This window comes from Rhynchophorus ferrugineus, unplaced genomic scaffold (assembly GCF_030347505.1).
Source record: "Rhynchophorus ferrugineus isolate W39M unplaced genomic scaffold, kcgeb_rfMv2 rfM4, whole genome shotgun sequence".
In the NCBI taxonomy this organism is placed as follows: Eukaryota; Metazoa; Arthropoda; class Insecta; order Coleoptera; family Curculionidae; genus Rhynchophorus; species Rhynchophorus ferrugineus.
This window is the reverse complement of record NW_027472583.1, coordinates 38279465-38299535: the sequence shown is the minus strand read 5'-3', so window position 1 is coordinate 38299535 and position 20071 is coordinate 38279465. Positions and strand designations below refer to the sequence as shown.

General features: G+C 30.4%; 1 protein-coding gene and 1 long non-coding RNA gene across 6 annotated transcripts in view; one reads left to right on the top strand and one right to left on the bottom strand.

Moving 5' to 3' along the window:
• The window catches only part of qless (decaprenyl diphosphate synthase subunit 1 qless), a 101023-nt gene that overhangs the window by 45556 nt on the left and 35396 nt on the right, over positions 1–20071 (top strand). For all 5 annotated transcript variants that reach the window (XM_076403652.1, XM_076403654.1, XM_076403655.1 and 2 more), the window contains 2 exons: positions 7888–8124; positions 18567–18706. In XM_076403652.1, the coding sequence (XP_076259767.1) occupies positions 7888–8124; positions 18567–18706 (377 nt within the window). The remainder of the gene's footprint in view (positions 1–7887; positions 8125–18566; positions 18707–20071) is intronic.
• On the bottom strand, positions 15186–16563 carry LOC143195009 (uncharacterized). Its single transcript, XR_013005437.1, has 4 exons — positions 16472–16563; positions 15724–16411; positions 15433–15670; positions 15186–15373 (listed from the first exon to the last, which is right to left on the bottom strand). It is a non-coding gene; the product is annotated as an uncharacterized LOC143195009 (long non-coding RNA).

Genomic DNA, 20071 nt, shown 5'->3' with positions numbered 1-20071 from the left:
TTCAGTCCATTATATGTAAATATTTGAAGCCTTATGAATGAGTATTCAAATAGCATAGTTAAAGCGATTGTATCTTTATGTTTAACACGAACAATCTTTAGATAAATATCAACTTAGAATTAAGATGTGATATATGTCTCGATATATCTAAATTATGTTAACTGTATTGAACGCCATCGATCATATATATTTTATAAATGGTTAAAGGTCGACATTGTTATTAGTGTATTGTTTTGTTTCACGGCTACCCTTTTAAGACAGTGTTAACCTTTAGATGTCTACTTTTCAAAAAATATATATAGTTTGAGATTTTAATGATTTTAAGGTCAACTATGTCACAGGGAGTGTTTAATTTTTATTTAATTATTATGTTTTTCAATATTATTAATATTGTTTTATTTTTATCATTTTTACAAAATGTATGTACAGATATATCGTTTATATTAAATGTATTTCTTAATTTATATGTATTTGTTTATATATGTTTTTGGAACTGGCATCACTTCTCCATACCATTCATTATCATTTTCCCACCTTCCTGTCACGTCCATACAATCATCGCTTTCAATCAATTTCGCTCTTTTCAAAACTGTGTCCCAGGCTATTTATGCTATACTGATCTGAACAGATGGTAATAAGATGGTACCAATGCCTGGTAATTAGGTTGGGTAAGGCATAGGTTACCACTCAAGCTGCAACAATGTACCCTTCACAACTTTCGAGGCCAAGCCTTCTAATCCAAGAGGTTGCTTTACGCGTGTTACTATACCTTGCAGATTCCACCATTTGCATAATAATATTTAATGGCCATGAACTGCCATTTATGGTCATTTATAGCAAAACAATGCTATTCCACTTCGGTGGAGATGAGGATGATTTTCCTTAGTACAATAAACCATGATTTTTACGCTTGGAATTGTTGAAGTAGATTCACTATCTTCAACACAACACAGATAACTCTTCCTTTTTGCCTACGAAGCTATGAAACTGCATTGTTGGTAATTTTGTTTTCGGTTAGAAATGGAATTTTCAGTTAATCCGGGTGCTACACATTTTTCTTCCCATTTGGTTCTTTTGTATCATCTGTAAACAACAACTGCCAAGCTGCTTTCAGAAAATTGATTTTGTTCTTCTTGAAATGTTTTTATTTTATGTACAGACGTGCCAGTCATCGACATTTAAGAGTTGTTTATTTCTCTCGACCAGCATATGTTACTTATCAAAATAAGTTAACAAAAGAACTTAACAGTAGATATCACTTAATATGGATGGATGACGATAACTTTCTAAACTTCACGTAGTAGTCCTGACCTTCAAATAACACATTTCATGATAATCTAGTATTTTGCTTAAGCTTTGCAATGATTTAAATGAACCAACTTCGGATTGTTTCCAATCTTTTAAAGTACGGTGCAGAGAAAATGGCTTGACACCAATGATTCGAAGTTGAAACGTATCTTGAAAGCGAAGACAAATCGATCAACGAAAAAGGTATAAAAAGGTAAAGCGCTGGCCTGAATGCCCCACTTGATGAACTGACGTTTAAATTGAATTTGTGAATGAATAAAATTGAATTCAGCCCAAACGTTATTGTTTTACTAGTTAGTCCTGGAAGTTTTTGAGTAATATGTTATCAGTATATTTTATTACGTCACTGTCTAAGCCCGGAATTATGATCTTTGATACTCTCTAAATTTGAAGCCTGAAAATTTGCAATTATTTCTATTGCTACCCTTCTATTTTTCTTTCTAATGTAAGTCCTATAATAATGTAAGTATCTAAAGTAAGTCTAAGTAATATTTTTATCTAGTTCATAATTGTACTAATTGATGAATAAATGTTCTGATTTATGCTTGTTTATTAATATGAGTGTAGTATAAGAGTAGTGTTCTCACTACTTCTACACTTTATATTATTTTAGTAATCTTTTGATTATAACTTTGATTCAACTTTTAGGTTTGAAAAATTTATCCCTCACCAATCATCATGAATCTGAATATCTTTGCAATTTGTTTGTTGCAAATGTTACCTATATTAATATGATATTAAAAAGATTTCTATTTGGTTTTAATATTGTATAATGTTTTTTAAAATATATATTTATCTTGGCTTATATAATAATTTGTATGTGGATCATCAAACCTATCAATACAGACCTATAGTATACAAAGAAAACAAATTAAACTGCTTTCAATATAGATTATTTCCCGTATACTAACAATTTGTTAAATCACTTTTTTCGATGCTGATTTCTAAATTGGAAAATCTTCCTCATTTAACTTGTATAAGAAACTGGACAGTTGATTTTTTATTATTTGTTTAATGAGCATCTCTTCCACCTGTAAGCTGATTAGCAATTGACGCCGCTTTCTCTGTATTTCAATATGTTTCAAAGCAGTGATCTAGTTTTTATTGTATGTGTGTGTTTTTAACGAGCATACGAAACTCAGCAGGAATTAAGCTGTGAAATTGAGTAACGTTTGAAGATTACGATTACTCAGTTACATAGATATTATAGAAAGTTATAACAAATCAAAATTGTTATTTACTTTTGGTGACATATGGTGATAAAATATTTAAATATATATATATATATATATATATATATATATATATATATATATATATATATATATATATATATATATATATTTATATATTTATATACGAATCAAATCATTTTAGGTTTCAACATCATAGCTTTACTTCATTCGTGGTACATAAAACACGGTTATTCGACACCATAGCACTATTATTAAATGCCGGACAACGCTATTAACATTAATTTCTGCTGTAGAACTGACCAGCGCATATTGTTAGCGTATAATACAATTTAAAAATAATTAGAGAGTTTTTACTAGGCAACATTCTCATATCTCTAAAAATATCAATAATAACGAACAACTTTCATTTTATTTTCGTAAATATTAACGTGTTTATAGAAGGGGCATAATAATTAAATACAGAATGGATTATACTGTTTCTCTTTATTAACATCTTGCTTCAAAAACTGGTTGACAACATCTGTATGATGAGACTGATGGTATTGTGTACCTATTTGTACAAAAAATCAGATTTCAGTTTATTATTTTATAAAATTTGTCTGATATGAAAGTATTTTTTATTAGATTTGAGTGATGAACTTTAATTGTTCGTCTCGTTAGTGAAAGTTTGACCATTACTAAAATTTTGCACACTTAGGAATAAATTGTCATCAGATAGTGCTGGGGTCAATGCTTACAGTAATACTAATATTTCACAACCAAGTTGGGAGAACGTAAGTACTTACATTCAATAATGCTATGAAAAAATGACAACAAATTTTTAAACAAATTTTCTTTAATTGCTTAATTAAATTTCATTACCCAAACTGTCCATGCATGAAAAATATCAATATTTGTTTCTTAAATTTACAACATTAATTAGAATATATTCAGTATTCTGCTTATTTCAATATAAAATTGTTTACTGAATGTACATAAGTTATTAAACGTCTAGCCTTTTAAAAAAGAAAGAAATTGCGTTTATTTAAAAAAATGGACCATTCTATATTTATAACGTTTGCGTCAAAGGCTATAAACTTAAGGGATGTTGTTATTCAAATAAAAAAATGTAATATATAATTTTATTAGATGTTGGAATTCATAACGTTTTACAAAAGATGGCATGTCTCTAATAAAGAACTTTACTTCTTTAGAAAAAAACTAACTTGTTTTATTAATATTATTTAGCAAATGTAAGTACTCAAAATCACCGATCACATCTAATGTCATTAAAAACCTAAATAGTGCATTTCAATAAAATATTCCTAAAAATGGAACAATTATGCCTGATAAAACCAAAGGTCCATTATATTAAACATAATTTTATTTCATTTGAAGCTGTTAATAAAATGACAACTTTCATAATTTTAATTGTTTTTCATCTAGATTTTCAGCATATTACACAAAATGTTGGTGAAAATATTTCTTCGATGAAAGTTCATTACATGCCATATATAAAATGAGAATTCGAACAGGATATCCAGTTTAATGTTAATAGATAATATCTTTTTTATTATAGACACAACGATAAACTAGATATGCATGGGTTTCACAGACTTAGAAATATGAAATTATAGTAATATAAAGCAATTCTAATTATTTAAATGTATTAACGTTCATTTGACGGTCCATAGTTTACATAGTAATCGTTTTATACTTTTAAGCAATACACCAGCTGATACTCCAATCAGGTTTGTTGCGTTACAGTTGTTGGTAACATACATTTACAATATGACTCAAGTCGAATAAAATAGGGCACACTGCTAGATCATTTTTAAAGAATATTAATAGTTGAAAGTATTTCAGCCTATATACGAGAAATTAGAAGTATATTACGAGACTCGTTCAGTAATTAGAAAACTCAGAAGATGGTGCTCGTAATATCAAAAAATTGATTTAGGTGGAGTTCCCTAAATTTATGATATAACTTTAAGTGATCGTCGAGTCGAAATAGTTCAATAAAATAGTAGAAATACTAGAACGGGCCCTGAAAAAAGCAAAGATGGTGAAATCGGCCCACAGAGTAAAGGCTGCATTTTACTGTTACTGTGTAATTGCAATTTACACAAAACCCTATAAAATTTTAAATTAATTACTTAAAAAATTGAAAACAGTGACTGTATGAAAAGTATTATATGTCATTATAAATAAAAGCTTAAGAAATACATACTGATGTATTAATCGATACTCGTCTTACTTGTGTATTAATGCAAGTACAACAGAACAGTAGTAACAAATTAACCTGCAAATTAAGATTGTACTAAGCATATCTAATGTAAGATGTAAGTAATCCACTTCTTCTTTAAAAAAATGTTTGGTGGCCTGAACAAAATGCCTTAGCTGATAAAAATAATCAAGATAAAATGTTGTAGTCTTAAGTAAAATTTAATTAAAAGAAAAGTAAAACAAAATTCACTTCACTTTAGGTTATAATTGCATCTGTGATACACTTTCAAATTGTAGCTCAAATTACCCCAATAAAATACAAATTTACTTTGCAGGGAACATTTTCCTAAAGGCTGGATCATATCAAGAAAATTTGTATTTACCCTATGAAGGTTGAAACTAAACTAGAACTCGAATCAAAATGTTTATTGAAGAAATAAACATATTTATTTTTTAACACCTGGTATATAACCAAAATTTAAATATTCAATAAGTGAGGACGATATTTGCCAGTCAAGGCCGCAGACGATTCTAATAATTTCACTTTGGTTCTTGGATATTTATGTCAATCATAGCACGACTGTTTTGTCATACTATCATTATGTCACAATCCCTTTAGCGAATTCCGACAATATTTAATTAACATCTATAGTGTAGTCTAAAGAATTAACCAAGGTTTTTAATAAAATGACTTGGAATGATTAGAAGAAAAAGAACACCTGCGTTTTATAACACAGCTTTACTATCTATTTCAACACGTGCTGTTATATAAAAAGAAAACTTGCCGAAACATTTGTCAATATCTGACAAAACCAGTATACTTCACAATCTTTTATTAACTGATTTTTTCCTATTTATATAAAGAACATCTAATCAAGCATCCAAATAATATTTGTATTTGGATTTTTTAATTTATGTTTTATTTATATATTTATAACTATTTTCGACCCATCAGCCGCATGAGCAGTTTGGTTTGAGGCCAGCCCAAAAGCACTAAGCAGTACAATACATTTTATAGGAAACTAAGGCTAATAATTATGTATTATAAACTATAAATATATAATATACTATAAAGAAGTAAAATATATAAACAAACAGTTTGATATATAAAAGTACAGATAAATTTACAACTAATAAATACATTAAAGTATATAGATTCAAAATATATAAAAATATTGAGGAAATTCATAATTTTGTCATTCTTCTTATATTTGAGATATTCTCTTCGGTTGTCCCCCAAATCCAAATAAAGTCTTATAACTCTATCCATCTGTCTGTGGGATCTATTACATATGATTAGTATATATTGTACTGAGTGTTATGTGCTACAAAATTCACGAATAGGGGGCAATTCACCTTTTAATAGAAACTCATGTCTTTTTTTTTGTTCATGATTTTTTCTGCTCCTTTACATCTTGCCGTTTATGGTTCTCAAGTATATCCCAATTTGCCCATATAATTCTGCGTCAAGGAACAAGTTTTTGTATATAGAGACCCCAAACTGATAGCAAGGGTAAATGGTTTTTATTACGTTCAGAGAACGTGGTAGTAAGGATAGTGGATACGTGGTAATAACATTAGGTTTAAAGCTTTATAAATAGCAGAGCTCGGCAGAGAATTCCACTTGAATGGTCAAAATAAACTGCTGTTCCAGTAGGTTGCCGGTTAATGCAACACCAACATAGTCTATCCTTTTGGACCCATCAAAGTACATAAACGTATGTTTCGCAAATTGTTCTCTTTTAGTATGGGTGAAATAATTTTACATAATGGCCCGTTTGAGTTGAACGATGGCCAGTAACTGAATGATCTAAAGTACCCTTCAATAACATCCCAGATCCGGGGTTGCCAGAACTTTGTAATCGTTTAGTGGACGTCACTGCTAGCAGCTGTTCAACATCCGGGATAATATTTTCTGGATATATTTGTATGTCACTATTCTGGGATGTAATTCGACATGCCTCAAAGTCGCTACAGACCTATTCGTCTAATTTAGTAGTGTCGTGGCTTACGGATTTCCTGAACTCACAAAACCAATTCAAATTAAAGCGACTGATATTATTAGTGATTTTTTAAAAAATATATTTTAAAGTCTCCTTTTACCAACTATGGGTTTATCTGGACTGGGCCTAAAGTTTGGGCTCCGAACCACGGTCCTCAACATTAAGCCTACCGACTGGCGAGTGACCAACTTTAGAAATCATCCCAGAACATATCCGGTCTTACCGAGCCTGATTACTGGCGTGACTGGGATTATTTTCCTTGCCGGATTTTACACTTTTGTCTAGAACATTTACAAATTTTAAACAATCACAAACATAAATTTACGACCATGCCCCAGCAGGATTCGAACCCGCGGCTATCTCAACAGTAGGAGGACCATCCCATCGCCTTTACCACTGCGCCACCAAGCCGGCTATAAGTGATTTAAAGGCTAATGTAAAAATAAGACTTATTATTTATTGATCGCTATTTCATGTTGACCACTTCATTATTATTATTATACTGTAAAACTCTACTGTATACTGTTTAAATGAATAAGTAGATATAGTGTTTATTCAAAGGTTAAATTTATTATGTTAACTATGTAATTAATATTTTTATTACGAAATATACCAATGAATTATACATTTACACACGATAATGACTGTAATTAATAGTTTGTCTGCAATGTCGTAAAGCTTACTCATCTGTCAATAAGGTGAATATTTCTTAAACTAGGTTGTAGGTATATTGGTAAAATTGTGTGCAGTAAAATATTTGTGTAAGAACTGTTTAATTGGCATTTTTAATTCATTAATAGAAAAGGGGAATGATTTGAACGATGTATAGGAAATGTTATTATAATTCGATAAATCAAATATGAATGAGTATAATTTATAGTTCCACCCATTTCATTTCTCACACTATTTTTTTAAATAAATCTCTTAGTACTTCTGCACAACAATCTGCCCGTAGGCAATAAGTATTATTTTATGATTTGCATTATACAATATAACTATACTGACATCTCACACCATTTCAGCGACATTTTTAAGGCTATTAAAATAACTGCTTGGTTTATTTGGTCCCAAAATAACCTTTTATAGGCATTAATAGCATTGAATTGTCATTGAACAATAGAGTTGCATCTCGAAATACTCAATATCGTTGTTAATATAGCTCTGTTTTTTTTCAGAATCGATTAGCCACACATGTTCCAAATAATGATACGCACAAACCTCAAATACCAACTGCCTGGCATCCGTGCGTTCGTCCTGAGCAAAACTTAACCGCTCGTACTTGTTATGGATCGCAGATCAGACATTTTGCAACCATGAACACGCATCGACCTGGCCCCATGCCTGACTATCAGGTCGATCCGTATCATCTGTTGGAGGATGATTTGAAAGATGTGTATACGTACGTTCGTAATGTAAGTAACAGCAACATAATGTATCTAGTAGAAATGAATAATTTAGAAATTGTAGACCAAACGAATTGAAAAGTCCCCGGCCTGACACATAGATGGCGCTACTAGAATTAAATTAATGTATTTTTTAGTTAGCCCTAACCCTCAAAAGATGCGTATATAAATTTGACAACTGCCGGATCCCAAACTAATGGGAATTAAAGCATTTTGAGTGAAGCAACTTTTGTTCTTGTGAAAAAATTTATAAAAAGGAATTTCGCGTGTTGATATAATATTGTTTTTTTGAAAGGAAAAAATACACTTGAAGCAAAAATTTGGCTTGATGCCGAGTTTTCGGACACTGTCCCAGGAAAATCAACCATCAAGGATTGGTATGCTAAGTTTAGACGTAGGGAAATGAGCACCGAAGACGTTGAGCGCAGTGGACGCCCAAAAGAGGTTGTTACCGACAAAAGTATTAAAAAAATCCACAAAATGATTTTAAATTACCATAAATTGAATTTGAATGAAATGGCAAATACTCTAAAGATATCAACTGGACGTGTACATCATATTATTCACGAATATTTGGGTATGAGAAAGCTCTGTATAAAGTGGGTGCCGCGCGAGCTCACTTTTGACCAGAAACAACGACGAGTTGTGACAATGGATGAAACATGTCTCCATCATTTCATTCCGAAGTTCAATCGACAGGCATCCGAGTGGACTGCAGATGATGAACCCGCTCCAAAGCGTGAGAAAACGCAACAGTGGGCTGGCAAGGTTATGGCGTCTGTATTTTGGGATGCGCATGGAATAATTTTCATTGACTACCTTGAAAAAGGAAGGACAATCAACAGCGACTATTACATAGCGTTATTGGACCGTTTGAACCGGACACATTTGAAGAAAAAGAAAATGTTGCTTCACCAAGGCAACGCACCGTGTCACAAGTCAGTCAAAACGATGGCAAAAATCCATGAGTTGGTCTTCGAATTGTTTCCTCATTCACCGTATTCTCCAGGTCTGGCCCCTAGCGACTACTTCCTGTTCTCGGATCTCAAAAGAATACTCGCTGAGAAGAACTTTTCGTTGAATGAAGAGGTGATTGCCGAAACTGAGGCCTATTTTGAAGCAAAGGACAAATCGTACTACAAAAATGGTATCGAAAAGTTGGAGGGTCGCTATAATCTGTGTATCACACTTGAAGGGAATTATGTTGAATAAAAAAACTAATTTTTCCAAAAAAAAATTGTTTAACTATGGTAGGCCGGGGACTTCTCGATTGACCTGTTATTATATAAAGCTAAGTTTACAGACACATAAATTTTCATCACATTTTCACATTGGGCAAATTTTAGATGGGATAACCGATAACCTCATTTAGTTTATTTGAATAGAAATATAACATTAAAGAAAACGCAATATTGAAATTGTTGAAAACTTGTTAAACTTTATCACTTCAAAAGTTTAAATTCTAATATTCCTAAAAATATTTTATCAAGTTCGATATATGAAACTTTCATGAAATAAAAATATAAAGATTTGTAATTGACTTGTAATTGAATTCAATATATTTTATAAAAGAGATAAAGAGGCACTAAAACCTCACCTCGTCTGCTTCAAGTGACCCTTAATTAAATTATTAAATGCAGAATTTAGCTTCTTAGCTAGCTTTTCCTTGATTTTTCCGTTAGATCTTAAATAGTACCAATAATATATTAAATCATCGGAAACAATAAAGAAAATTAAGTTCTTTTCTTTATAAAAAACACATATGGCTAAAAAACGCTTTCCTTTTTTAGTATATCTTCTACAAGCTTAGATATTGCTTAGCTGTATGATGCTGTTAAAATTAGATTTCTAAAATATTTGTGACAGAACAAGAAACTACGGAGTGGCTTCAAATTGGCTCAGCGATTCTGAAGCGAGTTCCTGTTTAGAAGTTGGCCAAAGAAGTTAGTAACAGTATTTTGAGATGAAAAAGGAATATTTAATTGATTACCTGCAAACTGGTGAAACAACAAATCTAAATTACCATTATAAACTTTTAGACTTATTCGATTGTAAAAATTTGTGATAAAACCCCAATTACAAAATAATTTTTTAAAAATTAAATCACTTGCTGTGATATTCACGTATTTCATTGTCTTTTATGTTTTACGGTAAAATATGGGGTAACTTCGTATTTGTATTTGATATCGTGCAGTTATTTGTTGATTACGTAGCGATAAGCATTATTATATAATCGAACGGCTTTGTTTTGGCAGCATTGAATTAGTATTCGGTTTGATATTTTCGTTCAACCCTATAATTCCAAATAGGCTCTATTCATAATTGATAAATAAATCTATTTGGCCTTAGGTGAAGTTGATAATATTTTTATAGTAGATATATTAAAAAGTTGGTATTGAATGTCACAAGGGATGGACAAAATAATATGAATACCTGATGTATACATATTAGTAGTTTATTAATAAGGTGTTAAAGCACCGTTTTTAAAACAGCTACAATTCTTCACAGGATAGATTCATAGAGCGTCTGAATAGTCTCCAACGAAGTTTTGCCCCATTCTTGTGCCAAAACATCCGTCAATTTCTTCAGTGATATTGGAGATGGAATTTAACTCCCACTCTCTGCCATGAAACTTAAGCCATAAACTATAACAGTTGAATTATGTTGATATCAGACGAATGTACTGGCCAAAGAAAATGTTTTATAATATTCTCAAGCCATTCGGCCGATGAGACTTTACTTGAGAGAACCAGCTGAATACCACGATATTGCCGTGCAATAACCAAATCATAAAAGAACCTCCCCGATGTTTGACTGTAGGAACCAGACAATCCGGAACTTGCGTTCTCCATACATAAACCCTACTATTTGCAGGAAACAATGTAAATAATTACTAGTCGGCCAAAACCACATCTTTCCAAGTGTCGAGATTTTATGATCGTTGCACCACATCTTCGCAACTTGCTTCAGCAACTGCTGCAACAGCGTTGGTTTCCGTTCGAATGAGTTTGGCAATCACAGCCCTCTCGTGAAATTATCTTTTAGAACTCCTCTCTGTAGAATAACCAATTCAGCTCCTGAATGAAGAATCCTGAAGAATGCCTGTGATGAAAACACAGGCATTCTCGCTAACCCACCGCCAACAATTTGTCCTCTTTCGAAGTCTTGGACATCTAGATCTTTAGAGTGTGTTTGATTATATTTACAACGTACTCTTTTCCGTACCATCCATGAGTTAGAGTTCAAGGCGCGTTTGTAGTTGTATCCCCTGGAGTCCTATTCCACCTAATTAACAACTGTATATCCAAGTAAAAAATTTTACATTCATTAGAGATCATATTTATCTTTTACGTTTAGTTCTTGTGTTCTTCGGTACAGTGTTTCCTTGTGAAGACATTTTGATATCGCTGTATTTCTCCTTCGTTTGTTCTGTTATTGCCTGTTTACATATTTCTTGATAAAACTAGATTTAAACACTGCATTATTCTTAATGAATTTACCATATATGCAAAATAGTTCTTCTATTTCTTCTTTCTTCTATTCTTTCTCTCCTGACAAATTTAATCAATTGCATACGTATATTCTGAACAATTACACACATATCTATGCACATAAATCTTTTACACTTCACAATTAGATTTCCTACAGTTATCATATATTAATTATATACTTATCTTTACTTGTTTCTAATCTTATCACCCTGGCTTAAAAATTGGCAGTCATATTATATTCACAAAGTTTCACTCAACTGAATAAGTAAGCTGTTAATTTCCAACATATTTAACATCTGTTCACAGTTCGATCATTTGTCAATTTCTTCTTCAATGTGTCTTATCGAATTCATCCAAACCGAAGATATTATTAACCATTCCTGTTTCCAACACGAATTACAATATATCTGCAATTAATTATTAATAAAAGTTGGGACTAATAAAACCTAATCAACTGTTATTCCAACATTTACCTTTTTCCATCAACTTTTGTTATCATAACACTATTTTAATTATCATCTTTTCATGACTGACCGTTGCGTATATTGGTCCCATTCTGAAATATCCATATCTCATCTAAATACCTACGTTGAAATAATAAGTCTTCCTTCATTTGATTATATGCTTTTAAAAATTGTATTCTAAAAGCAATATCCGGAAGTTCCATTTGACCTCTTCGATACTTTTCAGGCCGACAGTTTCCTTTCAAATAATTGTATTAAATTATGTTTGTATTGAAAAACTACTCACTGTTTTTATACATTTAATCTCTGATAGAGATAACATCAAGCTGATCTTGCTTCTAATTCTAATCTTCGTATGAGGAAGACGTGTATCAGTGACCGTCTCCATACTAATATTCACTGCAGCTGCGACACACTAAAAATATGTTCAATAAAAATCGCAGCAAATTAATATTTAACAGTAAAAATGCTTACCTCTCTAACGATTTTTTTTTTGGCAGGAGAGAGCCTCCATTATCTGATTTCTGCTCAAAGTAACTGATTAGAGACACAATCTGTTCGGTCTGGCTTCAGAATTTTCAATCAGAATAATAATAAACAACAAATAAAAACATAAACAAACAGGTTAGTTCGGATGCATGTTCGAACTTATCAGACAACATTGTGTGTCTTTTTAACTAGAATAAAGTGAGTAGGAAAATATTTCTCATTCTAAAACAATTTTACAAATTTCGCCAGACAACCCATTAAACATTTTGATGATGCATGTACAAAAAAAGCTATAGATAGACTATATAAAAGTTGGTATGTAAACTGAGCATAACTTACATCATTATTTATATGGAAGCCGTATTGCAAATATGCAACAAGATGTTTTATATTACATGGTGTTCATATTATTTTGTCTGTCATCTGTAGTTGAAAAGTTAGTTGATTTATAAGGGGATTTAAATTAATTCTGTAAATTTGGCGTCTTCTATTGACGACATTCGTCATCCAATCAAAAATTTGCATTTGGTACAATGATGTATTATTTTAACATGAGTAGTATGATAATTCATTATTGATTCATTATTAAAGCACAATAAAACATTTATAGTAAATTTTATTTTCAAGAATATTCCCATGGTAGCAATAGAACTTCAGAATCTTATACCAACTAGATATCGACAGGAAACCTACAAAAATGCCCACGCTTATATCACTTGAAATTGTCACAGTTTTTGTTGAAAACAAATCGTGCATTTTCACGAGAAGTATCGTCCAAGGCAAATTCCACTCGATCTCGTCGAGAAGAAATTTCAGCGGCGTTCCAGTTGATGTAACAAGTGGGCCTGCGATGGTAACGTCATCTGGTAAATTAACAGATGCAAGCCGCAGAACAAGCACACATAGTTAATTCTGAACGGCCTTGATTCGCGAAAATTAAGAAACAAACGAATACAATGTGAGCGATGAAAAGACCGACGATTTCAGTACCATCAAGTGGTTGGTTTTTTTTCTAGTTTATAATGGTGGGTTGTGCAACGACCGCTGGGTAAAGTTTACAGTGGATTGCTCTTTGGCGGTTACTGAGTGTATATGTACGTATTTGTAATGAAAACTGGAATTTTTGCAATAAAATGAAAGCGTACTATTAGTAAATTTTGTTATTATTATAGAAACTTGCAACAGTGTAATACATCTTAAAGTATCAGATTCGTGAAAAGGAAATCCACATTTTAAAAAAGAAATCCGCATTAATAAATAATAACTTGCATTGTAGCTCTATATATATATATATATATATATATATATATATATATATATATATATATATATATATATATATATATCGGAAACTATAGGAGATAATTCAATTTGGCAAACGACTACGTAATCAGCTTGCCGAATATTACTTGGTGTGTGAATTGAAACGAAAGCCTTAACTGATAAGACCATTTTACAATTTTGCCGTATATGGAAAAACAGAACCTAAAATGTAAAATTTCGATAGCCTATATCTCGGAAACTATAGGAGATAATTCAATTTGGCAAACAACTACGTAATCAGCTTGCCGATTATTATTTGGTGTGTGAATTGGAACGAAATCCCTAATTGATAAGACCATTTTACAATTTTGGCGTATATGGAAAAACAGAACCTAAAATGTGAAATTTCGATAGCCTATATCTGGTAAACTGTAAGAGATAATTCAATTTGGCAAACGACTACATAATCAGCATGCCGAATATTACTTGGCGTATAAATATATTTTTATATCCTCGTATCAGTGCCATATATTATAATTTCAAAGAAACCCATTTATTGATCGAAATACTAAATATAATATATACGATAAAAAATATTGATTTATTGATTGAAAAACAATTGATTATGATATTCTAGAATGTCTGGACCCCAAAAGGAAAATAGTTTGAGAATCGTCCAAATAAAATCTTTAGAAACTTGATAAACACGAAAATTGTTTTGCCAAGTAAGATTCTAGTTTTTAAGCGCACAAACAGGTTTGATCATTTCTTCGCTTTCAAAAATCAAATATTTTAGATATTAACAAGCTGTTGTGTTGAATAATTATTACTTTAGCCAAAACCATGGATTATATAACATTTAATACTATAATATAATTATAAGAGATATAACGACTGTACTTCTTCATACATAAAAAGCAGAGCAGATCAGACTCAAAATCGAAAAAGTGGTAGTCGGAAAATACTTCCAACTTGGACTAAGATTAAAGATATCAGGCAATTATAAATCCTATTTATAGAACGTATTCGCTGTAAATATGAAGATATATTAAAACCTCAAACTGACTAGTAATTGCAACGCTGCCAAAACTAAGGATGAGTATCCAAGATTTACCCTTAAAATATAAAATAAGGTTAGTAAATAATAGCAACGAAAATTATTGAAGGTAGTTGAGCTACTGTACAACGCTCATCAAAACCTTGAACTGAACCAAATCACACGAACGTCAAAGCGTCATCTAAATTTGTGACGTCAAAAGGTCGCAATATTGCCGTATCAACTCTGAATTTTAGTTTGGTTTAGCTTTCATATACAACAAAATTCTAATTTAAATAAAATAATTAAACAAGATTTATCAAATATAATTTACTTTAACATTTTATTAAATCTACTATCGAGCTTAAAACTACAATTAAGTACACAGTTTAAATAGTTTGTGGGTTAGGGTTGTGTTTGATTACATTTACATCAAACTCATTTCCATACCACCTATTAGTTAGAGTTTTAGGCGCGTTTTTTATGCAGTGGTATTCCCTGGAAGCCTAATCCATCTAATTAACAATTGTATATCCATGTAATATATTCTAACTTCTTTAGAGAGCATAGTTACCTTTTACACTTAGTTTTTGTGTCCTTCGATACAGTGTTTCCTTGTAAGGACATTTTGATATCACTGTTACATATTAGATTCTTGATAAAATTAGATTTATTCACTGTATTATCCTTAATGCATTTGCTGTATCTGCAAAACAGTTACTATTATTTCTCTCCTGACATACGTTAACCAAATTCTCATGTATCTCTCTTAGAAATTACATAAATATCTGTACACATAAATCTTTTATACTCTACAATAACATTTCCTACATCTATCATATATTAATTATATACTCATCTTTACCTGCTTCCACTCTCATATTTACACTCTCATGTCTTAGAAATTGGCAGCACTAAATCATATCATATTCAGAAAGTTTTATTCAAGTGAATAACTAAGCTGTTAATTTCCAATCTATCTAACATTTGTTCACAATTCCATCATTAGTCAATTTCTTCTTGAATGTGTCTGATCGAGTTCATCCAAACCAAAGGTGTTATTAACCATTCCAACATGAAGTACAATATATCTGCAATGAATTATTAATAAATTTTATGACTGATAGAACCTAATCAATTGTTATTGCAACGTTTACCGTTTTCCATCAACTTTTGTTATCATAACACTATTTTTATTATCAGCTTGCTATGAGTGACCATTGGGTAAGTTGGCCTCTTTCTGAAATATCTATGTCTCACCTAAATAAAAAAATTGACATAATATGTCTTCCGTCATTTTATTGTATGCTGTTAAAAACTGTATTCTTTTAAAAGCAATATCTGGAGGTTCCTTAGACATCTTCAATACTTTTCCGGCTAACAGTTTCCTTTGAAATAATTGTATTAAATTATGTTCGTATTGAAAAAATACTCACTGTTTTTATACATTTCATATATTTAATCTCTTGAAGAGCAACCCTCAAGCTAATCTTGATTTTTTGCGATATTTCAGTAACTGTGTCCATTCTAATAGTCAGTGCAGCTGCAACACGCTAAGAAATATTTTCAATGAAAATGGTAGCCAATTAATATATAACAGTAAAAATACTTACCCCTCTAACGAATTTTATTGGCAAGAGGGGGCCTCCATTATCTCGTTCCTGTTCAAAGTAACTGATTAGAGACGCAATATGTTCTGTCTGGCATCAGAATGTTCAATCAAAGTAATAATAAGCAGGGATTTATAACTTATCAAAACAAGCAACTACTTGTTTACACTTTCGTACTTATTAGACAGCATTGTGTCTCGTTTTAACTAGAATAAAATGAAAAGGAAGAGATTGTCTGATTCTAAAACGAATTTAGAAATTGCGGCAGGCAATACATTAAACATTTTGATGACGCATGTACAAAATAACTTTGGATAGACTATAGTTTATAATTATCCCCTTTAAATTTGAATTTTGGAAATAAATACTGATGTAATTATCCCACACTCGTCTTGTTTGTGTATTGATGCAAGTATAACAGAGAAACAGTAATAAATTAATTTGTAAATTAAAATTTTAGTGAGCATATCTAATGCATAATATAATAAAGATCATATAATCTTCAATGAATTGATACAGTCAGTTTTTTTATAAAACATTTATGATGTTAATTAAAATTATATTAATGAAATTTAATATCATAGATAATTAAATTATTTTATTTTGTTTTATTTTATTTAATTTGAGATGTCCTTGTTCGCAATTACCCAACATTCCAGTCAGTTAATTATTCTTCTTAATGCTGTGAACGTCGATGAAAGCCAAAATGTTAGTTTCTTCTACACCATAGAAATATATAAGACAATTAGATGTTTCCACAGGAATTAGCAGAGGAAAAATGAATGCCTAAGTAAAAACCTAGTTTCCATTTATCAATCGCTGATGAAACGCAAAGAAATCTATTAATTTTTAAAACGCATGATGTAAAGGAGATTTGATCAGTATGAAAGGCGTTATCATCTATCAAGATAATACTAGATCATGCCTATTTTTAAATAAAACAAATGTAAAAACTGAAGAAGTTACTGAGAAGTTACCGTTTCTCCAACCCATTATTTATAGAAAAAATGTTAATGTTAATAATCATCATTATTATTTTAAATATAAAATAATATATTACAGTTAAATTTTCCAAATTTTGATTTCGGATTCAGCATTAGAATCATTGGAATGCATAGTGAACTCAAGTGATATAATATCAGTAATTATAATTTAATAGAGATCTTAAGTCTAACCTAACACAATCATATTATATAGTAGAAAAAAACGAAAATGTCTTTCAAATTAAAATTTTTCAAATTATAATTTCATGTAAGACATAACAAATATTTTGGGTTTGGTATATTAGTTATAAATGATTATTCTATTACGTATTATGTAGTGTTATTAAAACTCAACGTAGCGTTTTGATGAATACAGTCCCTGTAAAGTTAAACTACTTATTGTGACTTTAAAAATTGGATTTAGTCTAAATAAAAACATAAACAAAAATATTTTCATTGTGTTAAAATGTCTAACTATGTTTAAATTGCAAGTTTAGCAATTTATTTATAAAAATGTTTTGCTGAATATTTCTGCATATTTTTCGAAACTTAAAAAAATATATATGTAAATTTATACCACATCAGAGAAACTTACAGACTAATAGACTAATATTTATGTATCATCCAAGGAGTGTTTCTAAAAATATACGCTTCGAGTATATCACCGAAAACGGTTTAAAAATTGTAAATATATAGTTTGATAATTAAATAAAGATATTTACTAGATCAGGTAATGATTTTAGTTTTCAATGATATAAAACATAACACCGTGTTAACTTACTGTAAAGTGTATACAGTTAATTTCTGAATCGAACGCTTATTAGATCCCATCTTTTTCATTCGGAATAAGTCACAACCTATTAGTTTCTACTGTAACATCTGTATTGTTTAATATTATCATCCAACAGCGCTACTTCTACTAAGATGTACAAATTAGGAATAATTAAAACGAATCAAGATTTAGTCAATTTATGAGATTTCAAACATTTCAGTTATTTTTAATACATCACCCCTTATAATTAAATATTATGTCTACTATATTTTATTTGTATACCAATTATTTTCTGATGTGATATTTTATTATATTATTAAGGATTACCTTTGGTCTTTTTCAGGCATTAAGAAGGAACACATACCAAGAGGACCTCTACGAAATAGCAACATACTATTTCGATGGTAATGGTAAAGCCATAAGACCTATGGTGGCCATTTTAATGGCTAGAGCTATCAACTATCACATGTATAAAGAAAAAAGGTAGGTTGTTTTAGCTTCATTATAAAGTTAAATCAATTCAATATAATGCCAGATATCATTTGATAGAAAACCATATACTGAAAATAAAAATTTTATGGAGGAATGATAGTGATTAGCATAAGAAGGAAGTTGTAAATGTTTTACGATACGTATTGACCGGCTTTAAGTCCGCGCATATTTATATCGTTAAATGCTGATTGTGTATAATTTGTTGAATTATTCGAAGAAAGTGTGCTCGCTGAACTGAATGGTGATGACATTCATTAAACTGTGTATTGAAATACTACTTTATTTTTATTACTCATCGGACAAAGAATAACGTATATTGTAAATATATTTTAAATAAACTCCAATCAAAATAGTGTTAACTTATTCATTATCTACATTACCTTGCTTGAAAGGTAATTTTACTAATCCTTAGTTAGTTAGTTTGTAACATATATTGTAGAATGTACTTGATAATGGTAAGATTGAGCGTCATTGTCTATCTCTCTGTCAATATTAGTTTCATGTCAAAAATCGGCGAACAAAGCGTGCCTAACCTACTGTTATTTTAGGCTTATTAACGTATAATATCCAGCATATTTTTCTAACATAACATACGGATATTGTTTCATATGTTTTAAAAATAATAATGTGCATGTAAAAGACGAAATATACTCTGGGTGTCATCAAATTTGGTATAGTTCATTATGAGCTGTTTAAACCGAACATCGAATCGTTATTATATCATGGATTTATTAATTCGTGTCTTTCAACCTTTTTCTTTTTTCTGGTCAATATTTCTTTTTTATTCATTGGTTTTCTATTTTCATCACTAACATCAAAACATCACTTTCAAATCGTTGAAACCAAAACCGACGATTGGGATTTGCGGGATACTAGATTACTATATTACTAAGTTTATAATTTTTATGATTGGTATAAAGACAGGTATGTATTATATATTATACAAAGAATTAGACCGGTTCAGATGCAGCGTCACTAAGTTTATATCTAAATCTCCGACAATAATTTTAGAGACATAATCTTAAATGGGATGTCCTACTCTATCTGCCATCGCCGCCTTATTCGCCAGACATTAACTCTTTTGTTTCCTACTTGTTCAATTGATACAATTTTTATGAGAGCATGTTAATCAATTATGTTTGTTATCAGAAATCTTTGATAAAATCATTAAATTATATATTTTCATTGTTTCAGAATTACAAAAGTTACTATAACACTGTAATTATCTAAGAGTCATCTAATTTAAACATATTTCTGTATTCTAATGAATTATGGGTGCGAAATATCATGCAAATTTTTTATGAAAAGTATTTAATTTTACACTTTTATTTCTTGTATTATATTTTTTCTGACTAA